Source organism: Penicillium odoratum (genome assembly GCF_028828045.1).
Source record: "Penicillium odoratum strain IBT 22623 chromosome Unknown utg000005l_segment0_segment0, whole genome shotgun sequence".
Taxonomy (NCBI): Eukaryota; Fungi; Ascomycota; class Eurotiomycetes; order Eurotiales; family Aspergillaceae; genus Penicillium; species Penicillium odoratum.
Genome location: NW_026643147.1, coordinates 1,803,392 through 1,826,949, shown reverse-complemented (window position 1 = coordinate 1,826,949; position 23,558 = coordinate 1,803,392). Strand labels below are relative to the sequence as shown.

Below are 23,558 nucleotides of genomic sequence, written 5' to 3'. Positions count from 1 at the left end.
TTTGTGACTTGTGACAAAGCAGGTTTTCCCGGATGCAGATGATTTAATAATTTTATTCCCGAATTGAAGGGAATGGAAATGGAATGAGACGGGGAATTGGAGTCGTCATTCCGATTTATAGTTAGCGATCATCCGCGGATCCGCGGAGTCAAAACTTTGTGGGTCCGAAACAATTGTTGATTCTCTCGGATCTAGCATCTACGGGGCAGAGTTGTCGCCTAAGGTGAAGCAAAATTCGCTTTTAGAAATTGGCAGCCTCGTCGGGCATGATTTAGTGGTGGAGAAACCGCTTTGGCCTCTGTCAAACGTCGTAAATTTGTGACAATCTTGACTCAATTGGTCAAACTCAACTGGATATTAGACCCGGACTTTAAAAGTACGTTGGTAAGCTCGTGAACTGATAACCCCGCGATCTAGGCTGGAAAGAAATAGTGAAATCTCCAGCCAGTTCGATCAAAGATCCATGAGCTTAATAACAAGATGCCTGCCCATAGAGACCCAATACGAGTCTACGCCCTTGCACCGACCTTTGATCAACACACCGATGGCTTTGGAATCGGTAATCCGACACCTCGAATTTCTTGGAAATTTGGAAACAGGGACAGAACAATCCGTAGCTGGCGACAAGTATTATATGACCTGGAAATCCATCGAGATGGCTCAACTTCACGCTACACCGCCAGAAGTGATCAGTCCGTTTTACTTGAATGGCCAGATCAGCCCTTGCGCTCAAGGGAAAGGGCTTCTGTGAGAGTGCGAGCTTTCACAACACAAGATGTTACTCCTCATACTGGTACGGGGTGGTCTCCCTGGGCCGAAGTTGAGACATCGCTATTGTCAAAAGATGACTGGGCATCACAAATGATATCTAGCTCCACCGTGGTCCAGGCAGATGAGCCCATTCGCCCACCCCGCTTTCGAAAAGCGTTTGAAATCCCTAAAGAAATAGGTGCAATAAAGTCTGCAAGGCTCTATATTACCGCCCATGGAGTCTACAGCGCTTTTATTAATGGAACCCCTGTCGGTGATCATCTGATGGCTCCGGGTTGGACTTGCTATCATTCCAGGCTACACTTCCAAGTCTTTGATGTAACAAAGCTACTCAATCATGATGCCAATGTTCTTGCAGTCGAGGTGGGCGAGGGGTGGTTTGCATCCCGGCTTTGGCGCGAAGGTCGCTTTGTTTTTGGCAAGGATCTCGCCGTCTTGTCACAATTGGAAATCGAGTTTGAGAATCCCGGAGACCGACTAACAATTTTATCGGACGAGACTTGGGAGTCGAGCGTCGGTCCAATTCTCAGCAGTGAGATCTATGACGGCGAGGTGTATGATATGACACAGGAGCAACCCGGATGGAATGTACCTGGTGACAGCTCATCAGGATGGACGCCTGTGCGGACCTTGCCATTTACCACCGCAGAAATGGTTATACCAGAAGGCCCTCCAGTCCGAGTCGTAGAGGAAATTGAACCCAAAAAGATCTTCAAAAGTCCCTCTGGGAAGGTTCTGGTCGACTTTGGGCAAAACATCGTTGGCAAATTGCGTGTTCGATCGCTCAACAAACCTGAAGGCACCTTGGTCTCCTTTCAGCATGCGGAAGTTCTCGAGAATGGTGAACTGGGTATCCGCCCGCTTCGAAATGCGAAATGCACCGATACTATCATCTGTTCCGGTCGGGAGATGGTGGAGTGGTCACCCAGTTACACATTCCACGGGTTTCGCTATGTGCAAATCGAGGGGTGGACTCCTGAGGATGAGCTATTTCCTTTGCACAGCTCGAATCTAACTGCCCTGGTCATGCATACGGATATGCAAAGGACTGGGTGGTTCAAATGTTCCAATGACTTGGTGAACAAGCTGCATGAAAATGCGCTTTGGGGGATGCGTGGGAACTTTTTGTCAATTCCTACGGATTGTCCACAGCGTGACGAGCGACTTGGATGGACGGGAGATATTCAAGTCTTCTCCCCGTCTGCATCGTATTTGTATCACACCGCAGGAATCCTGGGAGATTGGCTCAAGGATCTGGCCTGTGAGCAGAAGAAAGGAGGCGGTGTCCCGCCTATGATTGTGCCAGATGTTTGTCTCACTAAGCCGGCCCGTCCCCCTCAGGCTGTGTGGGGAGATGCAGCTGTTTTGGTACCGTGGGTTCTCTACAAATTCACAAGCGACTCCAAAATTCTTCAAACGCAGTATGAAAGTATGAAGTCTTGGCTTGACGATGGATGTTGTCGCGGGCCCGATGGTTTGTGGTCGGATTCATTGTGGCAGCATGGCGACTGGCTGGATCCCTCTGCTCCACCAGACGACCCCGGCAATGGTGCCACAGATGGAGTTTTCGTTGCAGATGCATACCTTGTTCACAGCACTCATGTCATTAGCAAGGTTGCCACAATGCTGGGATATGAAGAGGACAGCGAACGATACAAATCCGATTACGTGAGGCTGAAGGGCCTTTTCCAGAGAAAATACATCACGCCAGCAGGTAATGTAGCCTGCGATACACAGACCGCACTATCTCTTGCCATCGTTTTCCAGCTCTTCGAGAACTCAGAGCAAGTGAAGACTGCCGGAGACCGCCTAGCACGACGTGTCCGGTTTGCTCGATTCCGCGTGTCAACAGGATTCGCGGGTACACCACTCGTCACGCATGCGTTGACCATGACTGGAAAATCTGACATCGCATATCGCATGCTTCTCGAAAAAGAATGTCCATCATGGCTTTATCCCGTCACCATGGGCGCCACGACCATCTGGGAGCGATGGGACAGCATGCTTCCTGACGGCAGCATCAACCCAGGAACAATGACCAGCTTCAACCACTACGCCTTAGGATCAATAATCAACTGGCTTCATCAATCCGTCGCGGGTATCAGTCCCACTGAACAGGGCTGGAAGAAATTTCTCGTTCGCCCCGTGCCTGGGGGTGGTATCACCTCTGCAGAAACTAAATACGATAGTCCGTATGGATTGATAGAATGCTCTTGGAAATTGAGAGGCCCAACCGCATTCAGCATGGACTTGATCATTCCCCCTAACGCGACAGCTTACGTTATTCTTCCAGACAGACAACGACACGATTGCGACATCTCGAAGGAGGTAGGAGTTCATTTCGACGCAGGCGAGTACGAGATATACTGTGATTTTACTCCCAGGGCGTGGCCGCCCAAGGCACTTCTCACTCTTTTCCGTGAAGACACGAGTGATGATTGTGCAGAGACTCCTATGAGTTGATGTAAATAATTATTACCTTATTTAAGACTGGAGCAATTTAACGTTCAGGGACCTGGCCGAGACCAGCCCAAAATTGCTTATCTGAACCGAGACTTGTCGGAGAACTGGGTCAGGGGCACCGACATTGGTGCCAATTATAGTTTATTTGATTGCCATTTCCTTGATTGGGATAACGATAAAATTATTCTGAATCATGGCGCTCGATGAAAGTATATGAAAGAAAATTCTGATTGGAAGAGGAACAGGGGAAAAGGTACCAAGCGAGCTTGAATCCGAAAATCAAGCTCTAATTGGCCAAAAATTTGATCATAACGGGTCTGGGCCCGAGGCTATTTAAAGGTGGAGGCTTGAACCCTGAAAGGTGAAGAGCCTCCGAAGACCAATCTAAAACTGAAATTGGGCATTTTTGCCGACGCCGCCAGTTCCAAGTTTACATATCTTCGCAGGAACCCTGAACTTTCTAAAACAACTTTGTAATTTTAATTCTACCACGATCTTTCACCAACCAACACACTCCTTAAAAATGCATTTCAATACATTCGTTACTCTTCTCTTCCTCACACCGGTCTTGGCCAACCCCATCGCTGCCTCGGACGACAGTGTGGACGGACTTCAGGATTATGCCGAAAGCCTGACCGTTCCAGCAGTTCCTAACTCAATCCTTACCGTACTGGAAACCGCCATCCCCGCTTCTTGGTACGCCAGCATCGACGACCCGACATTCCGATCCTCAGTCATCAGTGAGATCGAGGCTGGCACTTACCCAGCCTGGTACAATGCCCTCCCCAGCAGCGTGAAAGCCTGGGCTTTCTCTGAATACGCTCTTGGTGTCGCCACAACAAGCTCCGATGAGCAGACTGCGACTGCCACTGCCTCTGCGGCTGCCACTGCCTCTGCCACTGCCTCTGGTGTCAACAATGCCGCCTCCACTGCCACTCAGACAGCCGCTACTTCGGGTAACGCCGTGACCTCTGGTGCTGCTTTCACCTCCAAGACCCGGGCATCTACCGCTTCTGTTTCCCCGTCAACTGCTTCCTCCACCGGAGGTGCGCCTGTTGCGACTGCTGGAGTTGCCATGGGCTTAGCAGGTATTGCTGGTCTACTCGGGCTTGCGATCGCTCTCTAGATTTATTGGGGTCTATCGCTTTGCGGTCATTCATTTGAAAATATGTATTATACTTCTCATATAAATATTCAATACTCGGTCAGCTTCGCAGCGGCCGGGGGATATCTATCACCTGCAACAGGAAAGCTATCCAAAATACTTTTAATAGCCCCAATATCAACATGTGACAACTGAACATCTCTTGCGTTCTCACGCACCCTCTCCTCAGACCTCGCACCAGCCACAGGAACAAAGACCGGCATCCCTGGCTGACCACTTTGCGCTTTAATCCAAGAAAGCGCCAGCTGAGCAGGCGTACACCCCTTCCCCTCAGCAATATCCCTGATCTTTGCAACAAGCTGCAAGTTGGTATCAAAGTTCTCAGGCTGGAAACGCGGAAAGAATCGATGATAATCATTAGCAAGCATATCATCGAGGCTCTTGATCTGGCCCGTGAGCATACCCGCCCCCAGAGGCGTATGCGCAACCATCACAATCCCCAACTCAGCACAAGACTCTGCGACGCCATTCTCAAACACGTCCGTAGCCCACAGGCTGATCTCCGCTTCGACCATATCAATCTTAGTGACCTTTGCTGCGCGTCGGATCGTATCGGAGCCCACTTCGCTCAGTTGGATGCCTCCAATTTTTCCCTCGCTGACCAATTCAGCTAAACATCCTACTGTTTCCTCGATGGGGGTGTTCTTATCGACGCGTGCGCAGCCGAAGATGTCAATTTTCTTCTTCCCGTCGAGGATTATATTGGCGCGATCCACAAAGTTGCGTACCGCTGCTGGGGAGCCGTCCATTTTGAAGGTGCGCATATCGACGATGCCGCTTTTGATTGTCAGGACTACCTTTTCGGCATCTTCGGGGTATCTGGTGAAGTAGCGGTTCATCAGGTGGAGGGAGTTGCTATCCGGGGTTCCGTAGAAATCGGCACCATTCCAGACATTGACTCCGGCGGCGAGGGCAGCTTTGAGGATCTTGAAGGCCTTTTCATCGGGAGTCACGTCATCTTTCCAGGTCAGACCTAGTAGAACGTTAGAATCTTCTTCTTGTTTTCGAATTGGGGATGATGACGTCTTACGCATTAGACCCAGCCCGTTCTGGGTGATGGGCTTTCCTGCTAGCATTGTCATTTCGAATGCTTTGAAAGAGACTATTTTGTAGTCCCTGGTACTAATTGAGTTGTAGAAACACAAATAACAGCCTTATTTATCGCTTTATAGAAGTTTTGTCCAAAATCCGACACTTGACAGGTCCCGGATCTAACGGCCTTGCATCTTATGTCCGTTAATTCCGATATGTCACTATGGGATATTCCAGCACACATTCACTCCAATTAACCTCGGATGTGGATTCCTAGAAGTTTAGATAAATGAAATCTTTTTACAGGACAGTAGCCACCAACCCCCGCTACCAATCCAGCGCAAATCGCCCCTACAGGCGCGGACCCTGGGGCACATTCCCATGAGAAGACCCTGTCACAGATTCATCCGAAGTTACAGTCCGAGCGTTGTCTGTATATGCACCAGTGGCATTTTTGAGGCATATTTAGAGCCATTGGTGATCGTAATAGCCAAGAATTTGATCTGTTCCTGGCTTAATAAAGTGGTATGAAGAGAAAAGGTCACTGGCAGATATCATCACAGTGCAGACAGCATTAGTACTACCCTCATTAAAACAGATGACATGGGCCCAATCGGCACTGTATTCAGAGAAGGCTCAGCACGGTTCTATTCCATTTCTATTGGCAGACTTACGAGTAGGGCGATTCCAATGCTCACTCGACAGTTCTGGACCTTCCGTGTCTAGGAGGAAGAACGTCACAATCTTCAAGATCAGAGCCGAATAGACAATTTATGCCGTAGGTCGTCCTATTAGATTTCCTTGGTTCTCACATTGTTAGTATGTATCAAACTGAATATTTGATGGCCACAAACCGTCTGAACGACTGAGCCGGCGAAAAGCTGCTGGTCAGAGATGACTGAGCTCCCGAGGTCTCTGCGCCTGAGACCTAACATAGCCAGGAAAATATTCCGTCTAAGTCATCAATCAAGTGTAGATAATTCGTGAGCGTAGCTGAGAGCAAGACTGAAGATATTCTCGGATTGTAAGATGCTACTCTCTTTCTTCGGCTTGAAGAACATGAATCTGATCAACCTTGGAACAATGTTATAAGATTGTCGGGGTCTCCTCAGGAAGGGGTTCCTACTACCTAATAGGAAAATATGTCAGTAAAAAATGGCCTTAGAAGCATTGGTTGACTGTCAGATATGTATTAGTATATTTCGCAGGAGACTAAAAGGTGCGTACAGCATTAAGGTGACTCCTATGTGCAGACAAACGCGAAGAAAAACAATGAAAACCGACGTCAAGCTGCAGTTTAGGTACCTACATGTACATACCTATGCTTTCAGCCCAGCACTCGAAGCCTGTGATACTCATGCATGATTCTGTCTTTAGACCCCGCGCTTACTGCCTTGCAATCGCTTTCACGAATGCCGAATATTCAAGATCCTTGATTATTTCGATCGCACCTCGTAGGACATCGAGTGCCCGGTCGTTTGGATATCCGATCAACACTTTTTTACTTATTTTGCCAGATAAGATGCAAAATAGAACTTCATCGATGCTTGTGGAAAGTGTCTCGCCTCGGACCTTCCCATTTAGAAGGATGGTGGTGGGTTTGGCAAGTAAAGGTACCCGAAACAGACTGTACCACAAGTCCAGGAAGCAAGGCAATCGAGCCGACATTAGAAGGATCATTTATGCAGCCGCAGAAATCAAAATCAGGGATTCTACCCTAACTAGCAGCATGTTCCCGAGCTTCTCGGTGAAACAACTACTCTCGGCACTAGCGGAGGCACGGTCGGCATGACGACGATAATGGCAGCTATAATGTGGACCTAGAACGCTATGGCAACGTTCGTCTATAGCTAACAGATCAGTCGATGCATACATTGGACCAATACGAGGAGATAGGCTGGAAAACTGTGGCTATCTGCGTTCCCCTGGTGGATGCAGTGTTCATGCGCCGACTCAACGCCGTCCTTCCGGGCCCCATGTGGCGCCGGACAATTCCAGTATGTGGATGTTCAATCCCGATTTGTAAAGTAGAACCTCGGGGGCGTTATACTAGTACTCTTAGTCTTTCAGAATCCAGGCCTCATTCACCGAGCGTGCGAGTTTGTTCCGGCCCGGTGGCTGGAAGAATTTGACGAGAAGCTCAATACATTCCAACCACACGGAGTTATGTCGCCCACGTGTACTGAGGCATATCTTGCTATGGTGCATAAGTGGAGATGACATTGATTCCAGGTAATTTTTTTGGGAGCTTTATTAGGATCTTGATCTGGATCTGGTCACACAGCGGTACGATATTTTGGGATACGTGGTTCGGTGTCTACCTGGGTGAACGAAAGTCCATGTTTAGATCATGAGACTTTACCGGGCAACATCATTTACTCGAAATACAAAAGTAATGGCTAGGCTGACTATTAGATGCTCCGTGCATACGTCTAACCAATTACCCAATCCGTATTCAAATCGAATCGTGAACATGGCCCCTCTCTGGGGAATGCCTTACGATCAGCCTCCTTGCAGTTCGAGCTATGACCACGAGTGTCGATCAGTATCAATTGTTCCAGACCTTTTCGAGAATGATTCGGGAGAATTCCGGATAAAGCTTTTCAGGTGTAAATAAGATCCATGGAATCCTTGAACCCAATTATGAAAAGGTTGAAGTTCGGCGTATAACTCTTAGGTGGGTAAGGAACATTGCCGAACGACTGTAAGCAATAGATACCAAAAATAAATGACTTCGTATTGAAACAGATATATTTGAGCGAGTCTAGGCAAAAACGAAATAACAATGTCCTTTACGGAGTACTTCAATGCCACATGGGAAACATAAGTTGAAGTGGATCCTCATCGAGAAAGCGGGACGATCTCTGAGCCAGCCATTTCAGCACGTTCACCTCACAACTGATCCACCCGCTTTCAATGTGAATCTGGCTTATCACGCTCCTTCATATATCCATTGTTTTGTCGTTGATTCTGAACATGTTATGGTTCCTTTCAATTAATCCGATATGGGATCTACTCTGTTGCCAGATGTGATATTCCCTTGAATCGACCTAAAACCAAGGGTAGCAGCCATGAATCCGCTCGTTTCCCCAGAATTTCAGGAGTGGGCAAGCACCTCTTCACGCCGTCAAAGCACGGTCTCAACCTCCACCGTGTCGTCCGCATCCACCAGTATCCTGTTCCAGAGCCCCGCGACCTCCCCAGGCTCAAGGAAACAATCATGGCAGTTGTATGAAGATGTGATACGACTTGAGTTAAATCCACATATGACGATGTTCGTTCCAAGACCCTCCCCCACAAGGACCCTTCGTGAATGCAGACTAATCGTTCCTGCAGATCATTTGTCAAAAATGGCCAACTGTTCAAACTACGCTACACATACATCGATGTCTGTAAAGATTCCACGGGGGCTCTGAAATGTCTTGAGCTCGGGGGAGGTATCGGTCAACAAACACCTTTTGTTCATGCTTGTAAGTTTGAAGATAGAACTGCCTTCACACTTAGGCTAATTGTATCTTTTGCAGTTCATAATACGAAGTTACCAGTTCCGCACCTCGAGCATCCCAAAGAATCCGATGACTATCCTCTCCGAATTTCGTTCCTTGAATACCAGACTGTCCAAACTGCGCAGGTGATCTTCATGACTCAACTTTCATATAAATTCGAAAACTGGGAAGGTATGCGACCGGCCAGAATTCTTTGTGAGCAGGCACAATGACGCTGACAATGACCAGACTGCGTACAATTCCAAGAACTTCTACTATGCTCCAAGATGATGTTCATCGGGGGTATGGCCGAAGCCAAATCCAAGGGCCGCGGAGAAGAATGCATCAGTCAAAATCTCCGAATACTCCGCGGGCAAAATGGCAAAAGGGTCATGTTATTCTTTGCCAATTCTCAGCGCAAAGAGCTCAAGCGATACGTGTCAATTCCACGTAAGTACGCTGAAGACATGATCACTATTCTTTAACTAATAATTTCAGTCAACTGCGTTGCAAATGTCAAGCCACCTAAAAAGGCAGGACGACCAGTCGTAATAGAGCTGGACCCCAATTTTGACATTCTCATGAAAATGCGAAATCTAACGATTCATTTCCTGGACGATGACGGTTAGTACCAAGTTCCAAGTTCCGATACGTCCGAGCCATCGCTTATTTGGTTCCTAGATTGCAAGAGCTTCTGCCAGCTGCTGTCAACAGAGCTTATTATTGGATGATTAATTACGTATTTTTATTAATTTCGGCTTTTGTATAAATGTGCATGGCGGGGTTCTATGGCGAAAGGCGTAACGAGCGATACTGTGATACTGTGATACCAGAGAGAATTTTCATTTGCCTTAGATTAACTTATTTTCTGCTTTTCTGCTTTTGTGCTTCTCTTAATTACAATTTCATTCGAATACTCCACTTGCAAAGTTAAATAGACAAGGCGCCATTGTGTCTCGCCCAAACGTGGTCAAGTCAAGCGTGCGATGCAAGCAATGTGGGTCTCCCGCACAGCGTCTCAGTGGTCTCGAGTCCCGCACGTGGAGCGATGACTCGTTGGGTTTGGCTATGGGAAGTGGGTCCTGTTCTTAGCTCTTTGGGCCTGCCTTAGATCGAACAGGGGACTCTCCGAGGATCAAAGTATCCGTCCGATTGGCCCCGCACTGTAGGTGGAACGTTCACATCACATATTATCGCTCGTGCGGCTGCTCTTTCAATGCTCTTCTGCATCACTTTCCTGAGGGGACCAAGCTCACCATGGGCAAGTTTCACGCCCGGTTATACAAGACCGATCGAGCGCGGGATTTCGATCATGAACAGGTTAGGCTTTCCTTTGTTGAAAGTCGAAATGGAGGGGTGTTCTGACATGTCAAGTGTTTTAGGATCGATATGTACGCATGCGCCAGATCTATGAAACCATTGACCGACAAGGCTATCAATGGATTGTCGTACTAGTTGCCGGTCTAGGCTTCTTCCTTGATGGTTATACTGTGAGTAATGGAGAGAATCGATACGAATAAATCCAAAGAAAATGGAAATTGACAGCTCTTTCATAGCTATTCGCCAGTAATATGGCCCTTCCAATGATCTCCTACGTCTATTGGAAAGACGATACCTCCTCGATCCGTCTGACCTGCATCAACATCGCAACCTTGGCTGGCACATTGCTCGGTATGGTGCTATTCGGATTTTTAGCGGACAAAAACGGGCGGAAGAAGATGTACGGTGTTGAGCTGGTGCTGCTGATTACCGCTACACTTGGCGTGGTCATGTCTTCTGAAGGCAAAGATGGCAGTATGAACGTCTTCACATGGTTGATCTGGTGGAGAGTTTGTGTCGGCATCGGTGTTGGCGCCGACTATCCCCTCAGTGCTGTCATCACATCAGAGTGCGTATCAAGTTTGAAGTCTACTGGAATATCGCTAACGAGTGACAGATTCGCTCCGACAAAACACCGTGCCCGCATGATGGCCAGTGTCTTCTTCATGCAACCGCTGGGCCAAATCGCGGGAAATCTGGTCTCACTAATCGTGATCGCAGTCGGCAGAAACAGCGGCAGTGACGATCTGACTCGCAGTGTCGACAGCATGTGGCGGTGGGTTTTGGGTATCGGCGTTGTTCCCGGTGCCATTGCGACCCTCTTCAGATTCGCGATCCCGGAGAGTCCACGCTACCTAGTCGAGATTGAGGACGACCCAGTTACCGCGGAATTCGACGCAACAACTCTCTTCACTGAACCATCTATCAGCTCAGGCTTTGATGCCCAGGGTTTTGGAAACATTACTTCCATCATGGGAAATTCGATTAATCTCCCACCTATCTCCTCTCTGGCCAGTTCCTCTATTCACGAAGACGAAGAATTCAGCAGCTTGCCACCAGCGACCCTGAACTCGAACTGGCGGCTCGCGAAATCCGACATAATCCGATACTTCTGGACCGAAGGCAACTGGCGCAGTCTGGCTGGCACCACTATTGCGTGGTTGCTCATGGATTTCGGTTTCTACGGCATCAGTCTTGCCAGTCCGCAATTCCTTGCTAAGACATGGGGCCAGCTCCATATATCAAAGTCAGAACCATACTGGATGATCGATTCCCGCGCAGGAGCTAGCGTGTACGACATGTTCTTTGACACCTCCACTCGCGCTTTGGTGATTCTCAACATCGGCAGTTTTGTCGGTGGTCTCCTGCTTATTATTTTCGCCCACCGCATCGAACGAGTAGCCTTGCAAAAATACACCTTCCTTTGTCTATCCCTGCTGTTCATCGCACTGGGTAGTGTTTTCGTCTGTCTGATAAATAGTCCGCCTGTCTCGGTCACCCTCTACATCATCGGTCAGATCCTTTTCAACTTCGGTATGTGCATCAATACAATTCCTTCGCATTCAACTAACATTACCCAGGTCCGAACGCAACAACCTACATGATCCCCGCAGAGATCTTCCCCACTCGTTACAGAGCCACTTGCTACGGGATTAGTGCCGGTGCTGGCAAGCTGGGCTCCATTCTCGTCCAAATATTCTCCACTTACTACCGTTTTGGCGGTGGTCTTGGAGATGTATCGACTCGCCACCACGGCATTGTTCTTTTTGTTTTTAGTGCCTGTATGATCATCGGTGCCATTGTGACACACTTCTGGATTCCTCCTCTCCAACAGAAAAAGGGCAACAACATTCTGTGGGGCGGGAAGCCTTATACTCTCGAAACGATGGCCTTGGGTCGCATGGGACGCAAGAGCCGAGAGGCTGGAATTCGACAAAGATCTACACGGAAACGTGCCATGTCATTTGGCGGGTAGACATTCATTATCGGAATTTTTTCTTTTCTTTTGTAAATGGTGTTTGGGATAGGAATAATGGGTTGGCTACACGCTTGTTGATATGTATATATATTTCTGGCCCACGTGATCGTGGTCAATACATATCTGTACAATCAAGTAAATATCTGTGCATGAAACTTAAAGTAATAAACAAATCCTATAATATGCATACATATGTGAGAAAACTGATAAATAAAATTCTTAACATTGATTCAATGAATGATTTATCGATTTAAATGAACGAGCCGATCTACAAGGTTTGATAATGCCATCATCGACCGAAATCTCCGCAATTTGCCGGAATTCACCGGAATTCCGCGACGCTAACCTTGGCAAACGACTTACAAGGCTTTAGAAGAACGTCACTCAAACTGAATATTTCATGTCAAAATTGCCAAAATGAGCAGCAATGAAAATAATCAGTCGAATCCCAGAAAGCGCAGAAGACCTGCGCTATCCTGCGAGCAATGTCGACGACGCAAGGTGCGATGCGACCGGGAAATGCCATGTGGTCCCTGCATCAGGTCTCATCCCTTGCTGGACTGCGCATATGTCGACGAAGGAAAAGCCGCTTTGGACGCGAAACTTGGGCCTACCCGTATAAGCGAACCTGATTCGAACTCCGAAGGCCAACATGGCCCTCGCGCGGGTCGGATCTCTGGAGATGCTCGAATAGCGCAGCTTGAGCGCAGTGTGAAAGTGCTGCAGGATCGCGTGAAGGACTTGGAGCAGAACGCAGGGGAAGTTGGTCAAAATTGTCACCAAGATACAGATTCTCTGCCATTGAATAGGACTCTTGGTCGTGTCGATGGTAAATCTATAAAATCGGATCAACCCCAAACCTTCATCTCCCCTCTCGCACCTCGCATCAAAAATGATGACGGAAAGATAAAATTGTTTGGTACAACCCACTGGGCTCTTGTGTTTCAACAGGTAAGTTACCCCGAGTCATTCAAGTTCCCTAAATTAACCTCTTAGTTCCGTCTTTTCCGTCAAGTACGCAGCAAAGGTAGCTTTGCAGATGACGAACATAATCAAATCAGCCAGTCGCTCACAGATGCTCGAAAACTGAGATATCGCATCAAGAAATGGCAGGCACCGCGTTTAGAAGATCCCGCACCAGGTCTATTGAGTGACTTGCCCCCAAGAGAAATATGCAACGAGCTCGTCCGGCATTACTTCCGCACGCTTGGCATGATATACCGTGTACTGCATGTTCCAACGTTCTATCAAGAATACGAGCGTTTCTGGGAGGATCCTCACTCGGCTCCGAGAGGATTTATTCTCAAGCTTCTGTTGATTCTTGCGATTGGCTCTATCTTCTACTGCAGGCCTGGTCCATTAAATGAGCTTGGTCTGCCAATCCAGCGATGGGTTTATGCAGCACAATGGTGGCTATCCGGCCCATTCTCAAAGGAGACCGGCAATCTAGAGGGTTTGCAGGTGTACTCTTTGCTTCTACTTTGCCGGCAAGCTTACGCCATGGATAAGGAATCCAACTGGATGTCGGCTGGGATGTTGTTACGACAAGCAGTAGGCCAGGGACTACATCGTGACCCGTCCAATTTCCCAACAGTGTCAGTCTTTGATGGTGAAATGCGGCGTCGGGTTTGGGCAGTCATACTGGAACTCAATGTTCAACTCGCCATCGATGCCGCTATGCCACCCCTGCTTTCTCAAGCTGATTATGATACTCGACCCCCAGCCAATTTAGATGACGATGATATCGATCCATCTATCACAGTTTTACCACCTGTTCAGCTTGGAGATTTCTTTACGGACTCTTCGTTGCAAATTCTCCTTTTGCAGTCATTTCCAACTCGCTTGCAAATTGCCAGAACTATCAATGAGTGTGGCCAGGAACCACTCTATGAGACCACTTTGCAGCTGGGAAATCTACTTATTCTAGCCAGTAAAGAAATGGCTGCGCTGTTCCATACATATATGGCACATTCAAGATCCAAGTACCGACCAAACCAATTTCATCATCGAATTATGGATACCCTACTGCGACGATTCTTGTTAAACTTATACCGACCATTCACAATCCAAGCCGCAAAGGACCCCCGTTTCTACCTTGCCCGAAAACTGAGTCTCGATTCCGCTCTTATTATGGCTTCATATGGAGAGAGTCCACATGACACTACAGACACAGACCTACAACCTTATCAAGACTTCCAACGACTTGCATTATCGGGATCGGGGTTATTCAAAGCACACCTATCTCTTGACATTATTATGGTAATCTCATCTGAATTGATCACACAACTTGAAGAAGAATTCGTCATTCAACCAGAAGGTTGTTCCCCACTGATTTCAACGGCGGTTGATCATATTGCACAAGCTGCCCGGGCACCCTTGATTCAGGCTTTGGAGCGTATGAAGAGTCACCTTTATGACAGCCTGCAGGCGGGCATTCCGAGCATGAAACGGTACATTTTGCTCGGGGGAGTGCTGGCACAAATTCAAGCAAGGCAAAGGGGAGAAAAAATAGAAATGGCCAATATCCGTGAAGCGCTTATGGTGTCCATGCAGACTTGCCGTGAATTACTCTCGAAACATATTACTAAATCTCAAGTTGTGGAAGATGGGGCCCTGCAAACATCCATCGGTGATTCCAGCATTTGGACACCCGAGAGTGCATTTGGTTCCAGCTTAGGCTCGGATATAATGGTGAGTCTCTATCATTGTTTATATTTTTCAAGCGACTAACTTGTGTCTAGTTTCCTGATCTCGGACTGGATGAGTTGAACTTTTGGGATATTCCTTCCTTTGTCGATAGTAGCACATTTGATCCACCTTGTCTTTGATGTGTACAAGGCAAGATAATTAATATTTCGGAGCTGACCATCTTCCAATTCTACTACACGTGTACAGAAATTCATGGAACATACTTCTATTCTAGTCTAAGGCTTCTGGAACGATCCGTGGACTATTGTAGTCCCTTCTAATTCGAGATAGAGCACATCCAGCCCTCTATTGTGCTTCCATTTTCCGAATCCGAATACCACCACTCCATCCTACCCATCTCGTCTCAGCCGGGCCGCGTATCATGCAAAGAACAAACGCCACTCCGACAAAAATCACACTAACCGACCCACTCATAATCCATCCTCTTTCACCATAAACTTTGTTTCCAACAGCCGTTCCCATAAGTTGCCCACAGAAAACACCAATCATATACACAGTATTAATTCGACTGCGCGCCTTCGGCGCAACACTGTATATAACAGTCCTGTTCGCAATCTGCGTCATCTGAAGACCAAAATCCTGCAACGCCGCTTGGAGAATAGGACCAGCAACCGAGAACGTGCCTGTATACGTGCCAATGCAGATTCCCGCAAGCGCGATCGTTAAACTTATTAGAAGAGATACATGAACAACGTATTTGTCAATCACATATCGAGAATAAAATGGTCCAAGGAACATTGGTGTCAAGCCTGCTAGCGAGAACAAACCGATCGTCACTGTGTTGTAGTGGTATGGGGCACCGGACAGGAGGAATGTAAGTGTTGTCCAGAAATTGGTAAAGGTTGCTGAGAGGAAGAATCCCATGAATGTAGCGCATACCAGGACCGGGGAGGTGAGAAATAGTTGTACCATTGAGGTTAGGACTTTCAGGTAGGAGATGTCATTGTTTGTTCGTGGGTAATCTGGCATGAATGCCCAGAGTAGAAGGAAGATCGTATACTGGAGTGCGAGAGATAGCCAGTATATGTTTCGCCAGGATGAGTACTCGGCAATGATCCCAGAGAGAAGGCGCGCGAATAGTAGACCTAGTACTAGGCCTGATGTGACGATTGATAATGCCGCTGCGCGTCGAGCTGGTGGAGCAAGGTCTCCCACTAGGGGAAGCATGATTTGCTGCAAAGGTAAGCATGGGCTCAAGTTGGGGGATGCACGAAGGTAAAGATGTACCGGAGTAACAGTGGTTACTGAAGAAAGGAAACTTATGGCGAGAAATGCATTAAAGGATTTGGTGATGCACACGCCAATCCATAGAGTCGCAGTTATGAATGTCAGGAGAAGGACAAACGGCCTTCTCCGAACCAAATCCCCCAGTGGACAGAGAAAAATCAACCCTGCGGCATAACCGGCCTGGCTACAGGTTGGAACCAGTGATGCTCGCTCATGGGATACATCAAAATAGGTAGCAAGCGTATCCAAAAGAGGTTGTGCATAGTACAGGTTGGCAACCTACATAGACGTCAGTGATATTCCAGCAAGTCAAATGTGGGGGATGTGGGGATCGGATTTCCAAGACATACCGTAAACGTTCCAGCAAAGGCAAATAGAATGTTTAATAGCATCCCAAATTTAGGTGGGTTCTCCTTGTCCCATCTGCACCACGGTGGTGCCCATAGTAAAACATCGATAATAGATTTCCAGCGATTGGGCTTCGACAATGATTCTGTTGGGGTTAAATCGATATCCTCGGCTTTCTCGCCGGATTTCACTTTCCCGAAGTTTTCATTTTCATTGGAAAGAATGTTAGCAGTCTGGGGACCGGCCTCTTCAGACGGACTTGTGTTAGGAGAATTCAGCAATCCCGTCTCAGGGTCTTTCGCAACCATTCTCCAAGGCCAATGCTATGACTAGCGTCGCGAAGAGTGGAGGAAATTTATCGGAGTTAACTATCAGTCAGATCGGAGACGTGGGATTGATAAGATCCGAAAACGGCGATTCGACAGTAGATCAAGACATGACGAAAGAGCGTTAAATTTTATTTTTTCTTTTGCTGCAAACATGTTATTCTGTTTAATCTCAGAACATCACTGCTGAGACATTAATCAAATGCAAACGTTCCTGGATATTCTATACTGGTCTTAACGCCAACGCTATGTACATGCATCTTACAATCGTAAGAGTAAACCAACATTTGAGATGAGCGGGGAATTTTAAGAGTGAGGAGTGAGCAGTGAGGGTTTATTGTTCCCACATAGTGTCTGGTCGCTTGAGGGGATGCCCTGCAGAGTTAAAGACATATTCATCCAGACTTAGGGCATCGGGCGCGCTGAACATAAGATAGAAGTATTTCAAGGTTTGCGACATCCAGAAACTTTCCATGGAGTCGATGTGAATCGGTTCTTCAGTCGGAGAGGTGACATCAGCGAGGGCAGCGTTGCCATTGATGATTTCAGTGGTGTTTTGAATCGATTCGAACATTTCCCAGGCGGTATCGAGCAGGTCCTCACGGGCGGAAATGCGATAAAGATTGAACATGCTTTCGATGATCTCCGGTCGCAAATTGTAGCGAGTGTCGGGGATGGATATGAAGCCCTTCGGTAGGTGGTGCTCATGGATATAAGCATCAATGTCCATATCGGGGTCCGGCTCGGGGCTGGAGTTCACGCTCTTCCAGACCTCTTGTTTCCAGTGCCACTCGTTCCACGGGCATTCGGTCTGGGAGGCACAAGGAACTGTCTCGTATACTTCGGGCATGATTCCCAGAGGCATAGCCTGGGCAGCCCAGATACAGCCATCGACCAGCTTATTTGCGATTTTGCGGTGGCTTGGAATACTGTAGAATGCGCCTCCCAATGCAAACATGCCGCCCGTGAAACAGGAACGATGGTGAACCCGGCTTTCTAAAAGGGTTCGCGACTTTCCGTTTTGTGTCATCATCACGCGAATCGATCCTGGGACAAGAATGTCTCTATTATGAGGAGTCATGGGACGGAACAGGCTGTGTCCAGCGGCCGTCCGTGTCGATCTCTCGTACATCTTACGATACACAGGGAACCGGCCTCCAAGTATCATATCTGCCTTCGCCAATGTTTTGTAAAGGGAATCCGCCTCGGCGCCCAATGTAAAGAAATCTCCATCGAACACTTCCGTTCGGGCATTTAGGACCACAGGCCACATTCCTGTAAGCTTGGTCACATCCTGCAGCTGGCCGAGTCGTTCCATGACAAACTGTGCGGCATTGAAGTATTTAAGTTCGCTGGTCAATTGTGATAGCCTTGTGAATTCAAGAATAAAAGAGCCGAGTTCTGAAGCAGACACCATTTCCTCGGCGAGCTGCTCTTCTTGCCGTGCGGCTCGGTGCAGATCCCAGAGAGTGATCGGCAAGTGATTCGGCGTGTCGAACGCCGCATAAAGCATGTCACCAACCTCGATCGCCTTGCTGAGCAGCCGTTGATCGCCGCTCAGGTCAAATGCGCCCAGTAAACCGCCCAGAATGCGAATATTGATCTCGTGCGTGTTGATTTCCGAAGATTGAGTGTTCTCAAAATTGATATCCACAACGGTCGCAACGGCCTCATCGAACTCCGTTCTCATTCTCATGATCCACAGTGTGTCCAGATTATCGATCATCATCAATCCCCAGCCACCAAATGCATTATTGGGCAGTCCGCTTATGGGCGCAAGCGCGTCGGTCTGCCACGCGAGTGATTTATAGGAATCCCAGCATCGCGTGAAAGCGTCCTTTACCGCTGCCTGCCTGCTCTTCTGGAACCATGTTGTGACTCCAGAGAAGCTGGATGGGTCTGCTTGGATTTTGGGGATTCCGAGACGCGACTGGATCGGTGGAGGTAAGGAGGGCAAGACGATATGGCGCAAAGGCAAACGGCCCCAAAAGGATTCATGGGCATGGGTATTCGGTGGCGGTTCACTTGAGAAATCGGGATTTTGGAAGTCTGGTAGGGGAATATCAGGATCTTGATCCTGGTTGTCGACCTTTTCATTTATTGGTGTTGAGGCATTGGAATCGTTTAAAGAGCGATGGTGCCGATAGAGTAGGAATATGATGGATAACGACAGGAAGAAACCCAGCCATTGGCGTCTGGACCGACTCATGGCGAATATCTGGATACTAATTTCATGTAGTTAATTGGGGCTCAAGCATTTTTTTAGGGGTCCAATGTTGATTACAGGAGCCCAGAGACAGATAAGGAGAGAGACTTCCCCGCGAGCTGCAGATTGGCGGAAGTCTAGGCGTATTATAGCCTGGTGGCACATTTTCTTGTTGGCCTTGCCAAGATGACCAAAAAGCGAGTCAAGTGGCTCCAGTAACGCGTGTCTCCATCTCCATGGGCTGACGACGCCGATTCGCGGAACTTGAGCGGATGTTCCTGGCCAGCATGTCGGTCTAGAACAGTAGGCACGAAATAAACTGCACTTAACCGCTGATAGTTTCCAATAGCTTAATATTGGTCCAATGTAATTTCCGGGATTAAGGGGTGAGATAAAAATAGACAAAACAGGGTAACTGATCAACTTACTCCGTATCCGTAGTTTTCGGGTAGACCGGGACAAGTAACACCAACACAAACACGACCAAAAACGACAAAAAGAAATGCATCATCCGTGAATCGAACACGGGCCTCGTCGATGGCAACGACGAATTCTACCACTAGACCAATGATGCTAGTTCATATGTGGAAGGGTTATTCAAGGCTATATAAATCAAGATCTACTATATTGGTCAGCCTAGCCTCAAATATAGCGCTCGTCAGATGCACCCTCAGGCTTCCATATCCTCCCTGTTCAATTTATAATCGGCAAATTCGTGGGCATACAATGAGTCCAATTAAAACATCCGACTTTCGGTGCCGCATTATCACTATTGGTCTTTTGTCAAGAAGATGTCCCATCGATAGTTTTTGAATTTGATTGACCAAGTAAGTCAAAAAAGCAGAATCTCGGGATGATCGCCGATTGCCCCGCTTTTGGTGATGTCGCTCTTTCCGCATTGTTGGTTCCAGCGGGGCAATGGACCCTTCCGCTTCCAAAAGCTAATCATTCTATATCGACGTTGCTCAGCTATTCTTACCTTGCTAGCCTTGAGTTCATCAATTTCAGCTGCAAGTTTTATTACTCTGATTGACAGTTAAGGCCAAAGGTAAGATTCGGCAAGTTTCGACGTGTTACACTGGGTCTGTGAAGTGTATGCACCAGCCCAGCAGCACCACTGCGGGGTTCTTCGGGCATGAATAAATACGGGCGGAGACGTTCATCATTCTGCTTCTGAGACTTTCCCTCTACCTTTTGCCTAAATCCTGATAATTCACCTCTCACCATACGATCCAAATATGACCGTCATCGACATGGAGACTCAGCGCCTTCCCTCCCGCTACAGAGTGGAGCCGGGCTCTTGCGATATTCCTCTCGGTATTCTGCCGCAGACGAGTGCAACCACACCCGAGAACCCAGCTGATATCGCCCGCGGTCTAATTGGGAAACTCAACCTTGCCATTGAAGCGAGAGAAAGCGGGGCATTGGCGTCGTTGTTCATCGACAACAGCTACTGGCGCGATCATCTCTGCCTTTCATGGGAGTTCCGGACGCTGAAGGGAGCCGAGGCTCTTTCCAAGTTTGTCACTAAATCTGCTTCAGCGATCAAGTTTGATATTGACTATTCATCGCCTTTTACGGCACCGCATAATGGTCCCATTGATGCCTTTGGCGAGGTTAATGGGATTGAATTTTTTGCAAAGATTACAACTGGGTTCGGCAATGGGAGGGGTATTGTGCGGCTGGCGCAGCAGGGTGAGGAGTGGAAGATTTTCACTGTCTTCACTACCCTTGCCGAGATAACTAGCCACGAGGAAGTGGTTAATGGCCGCAGACCTGTTGGAGTGCAGCATGGGGCACAACAGGGTCGAAAGAACTGGCAGGATAGACGCACAGCGAACGAAGATTTCGAAGAGAAAGACCCCGCTGTCTTGATTGTTGGTATGTATACTACTATAATAACATTTCGAGGCATTGGGTCGGTCAAGCTGACATGTGATTAGGTGCCGGTCAAGGAGGACTTACTGCAGCCGCACGTCTGAAGATGCTCAACGTGGATACCCTGGTAATTGACCGAGAAGACCGAATCGGAGATAGCTGGCGTCATCGGTATCATCAATTAGTCCTCCACGACCCAGTGTGGTATGACCATTTGCCATACCTCTCCTTTCCATCCAACTGGCCTGTCTTCACACCAAAGGATAAACTGGCCGAGTTCTTCGAGTCCTATGTCAAGTTACTCGAGCTCAATGTCTGGGTTCGCACGGATCTGAAATCCTCATCCTGGGACGAAACCAAGAAGCAATGGACCGTCGTCTTGCAGCGTACGAAAGCAGATGGCTCGAGCGAGACACGTGAATTCCACCCACGCCATGTCATTCAGGCTACCGGACATTCTGGGAAGAAGAACATGCCTACCTTCATGGGCATGGAGACTTTCCAGGGCGATCGGATATGTCACAGTTCCGAATTCTTGGGCGCAAAAGACGGGTCTAATGGGAAGAAGGCCGTTGTAGTTGGATCGTGTAATTCTGGCCATGATATTGCTCAGGATTACTATGAGAAGGGATATGAGGTTACCATGGTGCAGCGGAGTTCAACCTGTGTGGTGTCGTCGAACTCCATTACTGAGATTGGTCTCAAGGGTCTTTATGAGGAGGCGGGTCCTCTTACCGAGGATGCGGACACGTATTTAATGGGTATTCCACTTGAGCTGTTCAAGCTACAGCAGACGAAGGTCACAAAGGTGATGAACCAGAATGATGCGAAAACGCTTGAAGGACTGGCGAAGGCAGGATTCGAGGTTGATCGTGGCCCGATGGAGGCGGGGCTTATGATGAAGTACTTCCAGCGCGGGGGTGGTTACTACATTGATGTCGGAGGAAGCCAGCTGATTGTTGATGGCAAGGTGAAGGTGAAGCAGGGACAAGAGATCAGCGAGATTCTGCCTCATGGGATCCGGTTTGCAGATGGATCGGAACTGGAAGCTGATGAGATTGTTTTTGCGACTGGATACCAGAATATGAGAACGCAGGCACGTCTTATCTTTGGTGATGAGGTCGCCGATCGCGTTGGCGATGTTTGGGGGCTGAATGCGGAGGGTGAATTTCGGACAATCTGGCAGCGTAGCGGGCACCCCGGATTCTGGTTTATGGGTGGAAACTTGGCTCTGTGCAGATATTATTCGCGTCTTTTGGCGCTTCAGATCAAGGCCCTGGAGGAGAACATCGCTACGTACTAGTGCAAAGGTAGTCGTTAATCAAGTCTATTGGTATCGTTATTCGTGAAATCCATCCAGTCGGACTTATGAAGCTAGTCCATGCCATCCCTCTTGTTGGGCAACCCACACGCCCAGCGTGAGGACCTCCGTATATAACCACGCTTCCAATGCTTCATGCGCACTGGCACCGCTCGTAGTTTGTAGAGGATTTGTTAAATCCATGCATATTTGCAAGTGCTCCATGACAGAACTCTTGCGCACAAGAATCTCCAATCCGCTGCGTGTCATAGTTGCCAGACGGCTCTTTCGCCGCGCTGTCCGATCAATCAAGAACAGGACAAACTGCTCTGAATCAGGCTCGCTTTTGGCCGATGAAGTCCGTTTCTCCCATTGCAAGATCATCCGTCCGGGAGTTTCGGATTCCTGTTTCGCATCCTCATCATTTTTAATGGTAAATCGGTAACATGGCGTCTTCTCCAATCCCGCAACACCCGCACTACCCTGCCAGGTAGACCGAGCCTCGCGAAAGTGAATAGACGATGATGGCGTCTCACCAGCCGATTGACACAGCGCCGCAACAATATCTCTATGCGGGACACAGTTGTCCTCGTCCTGCGAGGCAGAAATGGTCGATTGTGCCCGACTTGAATTGGCACGCATCATATATGGTTCATTGCTGGTAGCGTAGATATCACCAGATCTTAACTTCGGTCGTTGAGCAAATTCCCGCGTGAGCTTTGATTTGCAGAAAGGAGGTTGCCATATTTCCAGAACTGGGACTGGACGGTGATTTGCTGCAATTTGTTGGATCTGCAGGAGTAGCTTTGGGGCGAGGCGGAGTGATGATTTTGGGGGCGGACGGGCTACTTGGAATTTTGCGTGAATCTTGGTTCTTGTGCATTGTGATGAAGGTCTGAATGAGTTTAGAGAATGAAGAGAAAATTGTTATAGCGGGGCGTATTCATACCGTTCTTCGCTTGCCGTGTCACTATCATAGACTACAGAGCTGGTGCTCATAAGCGGTTCCTGCATATTGAAGATCATGATCAATGTGATCTGAAGTGTAAAGAGAAGATGAAAGGAAGCTTGAGAAAAGACAAGTTATTTTCACATTCGAAGACATTTTACTCAATAAATATGTCTGGACTTCCAGTCCAACATTAGCCTCGGCGCCGTACTCGTATCCTGCCCTGCGCACGAACCATGTGGGGGCTTGATCAGATCAGGTAAGCATTAGAAGAAATTGAAAATTTTCTCTAATTTTCCCTCCTTTTTATTCGTCAAGAAATCAACCCTTCTTATCCACAATTCCACCGGATCATGGAATTCAGCTCTATCCAGGGCCGGAACCTCCTCACCGTACCGTCC

At 48.1% G+C, this 23,558-nt stretch overlaps 10 protein-coding genes across 10 annotated transcripts; 6 read left to right on the top strand and 4 right to left on the bottom strand.

Annotated features, from left to right (window-relative positions):
• Positions 1–480: 480 nt before the first annotated feature.
• Positions 481–3,234, top strand: N7520_006239 (glycoside hydrolase family 78 protein; the record flags this gene model as incomplete). Its single annotated transcript, XM_057140173.1, has 1 exon — positions 481–3,234. The coding sequence occupies one exon, from the start codon at positions 481–483 to the stop codon at positions 3,232–3,234; it is 2,754 nt and encodes a 917-aa protein (XP_056994179.1).
• A 523-nt stretch (positions 3,235–3,757) lies between these two features.
• Positions 3,758–4,360, top strand: N7520_006238 (uncharacterized protein; the record flags this gene model as incomplete). The annotated part of the gene is made up of 1 exon (XM_057140172.1): positions 3,758–4,360. The coding sequence occupies one exon, from the start codon at positions 3,758–3,760 to the stop codon at positions 4,358–4,360; it is 603 nt and encodes a 200-aa protein (XP_056994178.1).
• A 68-nt stretch (positions 4,361–4,428) lies between these two features.
• Positions 4,429–5,481, bottom strand: N7520_006237 (aldo/keto reductase family protein; the record flags this gene model as incomplete). The annotated part of the gene is made up of 1 exon (XM_057140171.1): positions 4,429–5,481. The coding sequence occupies one exon, from the start codon at positions 5,479–5,481 to the stop codon at positions 4,429–4,431; it is 1,053 nt and encodes a 350-aa protein (XP_056994177.1).
• A 3,021-nt stretch (positions 5,482–8,502) lies between these two features.
• N7520_006236 (uncharacterized protein) lies at positions 8,503–9,647 on the top strand (the record flags this gene model as incomplete). The annotated part of the gene is made up of 6 exons (XM_057140170.1): positions 8,503–8,705; positions 8,768–8,901; positions 8,956–9,108; positions 9,166–9,366; positions 9,415–9,540; positions 9,598–9,647. 6 exons carry the CDS (start codon positions 8,503–8,505, stop codon positions 9,645–9,647), a joined length of 867 nt encoding a protein of 288 aa, XP_056994176.1.
• Positions 9,648–10,173: 526 nt separating this feature from the next.
• N7520_006235 (phosphate transporter) lies at positions 10,174–12,211 on the top strand (the record flags this gene model as incomplete). The annotated part of the gene is made up of 5 exons (XM_057140169.1): positions 10,174–10,236; positions 10,299–10,406; positions 10,473–10,804; positions 10,853–11,769; positions 11,817–12,211. 5 exons carry the CDS (start codon positions 10,174–10,176, stop codon positions 12,209–12,211), a joined length of 1,815 nt encoding a protein of 604 aa, XP_056994175.1.
• A 420-nt stretch (positions 12,212–12,631) lies between these two features.
• Positions 12,632–15,042, top strand: N7520_006234 (Zn(II)2Cys6 transcription factor; the record flags this gene model as incomplete). The annotated part of the gene is made up of 3 exons (XM_057140168.1): positions 12,632–13,165; positions 13,211–14,905; positions 14,956–15,042. The coding sequence occupies 3 exons, from the start codon at positions 12,632–12,634 to the stop codon at positions 15,040–15,042; spliced, it is 2,316 nt and encodes a 771-aa protein (XP_056994174.1).
• A 166-nt stretch (positions 15,043–15,208) lies between these two features.
• N7520_006233 (MFS transporter) lies at positions 15,209–16,806 on the bottom strand (the record flags this gene model as incomplete). Its single annotated transcript, XM_057140167.1, has 3 exons — positions 15,209–16,096; positions 16,151–16,429; positions 16,501–16,806. The coding sequence occupies 3 exons, from the start codon at positions 16,804–16,806 to the stop codon at positions 15,209–15,211; spliced, it is 1,473 nt and encodes a 490-aa protein (XP_056994173.1).
• Positions 16,807–17,158: 352 nt separating this feature from the next.
• N7520_006232 (glycoside hydrolase family 47 protein) lies at positions 17,159–19,033 on the bottom strand (the record flags this gene model as incomplete). The annotated part of the gene is made up of 1 exon (XM_057140166.1): positions 17,159–19,033. One exon carries the CDS (start codon positions 19,031–19,033, stop codon positions 17,159–17,161), a length of 1,875 nt encoding a protein of 624 aa, XP_056994172.1.
• A 1,235-nt stretch (positions 19,034–20,268) lies between these two features.
• On the top strand, positions 20,269–22,211 carry N7520_006231 (flavin-containing monooxygenase; the record flags this gene model as incomplete). Its single annotated transcript, XM_057140165.1, has 2 exons — positions 20,269–20,911; positions 20,974–22,211. 2 exons carry the CDS (start codon positions 20,269–20,271, stop codon positions 22,209–22,211), a joined length of 1,881 nt encoding a protein of 626 aa, XP_056994171.1.
• A 63-nt stretch (positions 22,212–22,274) lies between these two features.
• On the bottom strand, positions 22,275–23,234 carry N7520_006230 (uncharacterized protein; the record flags this gene model as incomplete). Its single annotated transcript, XM_057140164.1, has 2 exons — positions 22,275–23,103; positions 23,158–23,234. 2 exons carry the CDS (start codon positions 23,232–23,234, stop codon positions 22,275–22,277), a joined length of 906 nt encoding a protein of 301 aa, XP_056994170.1.
• Between the last annotated feature and the right edge of the window lie 324 nt (positions 23,235–23,558).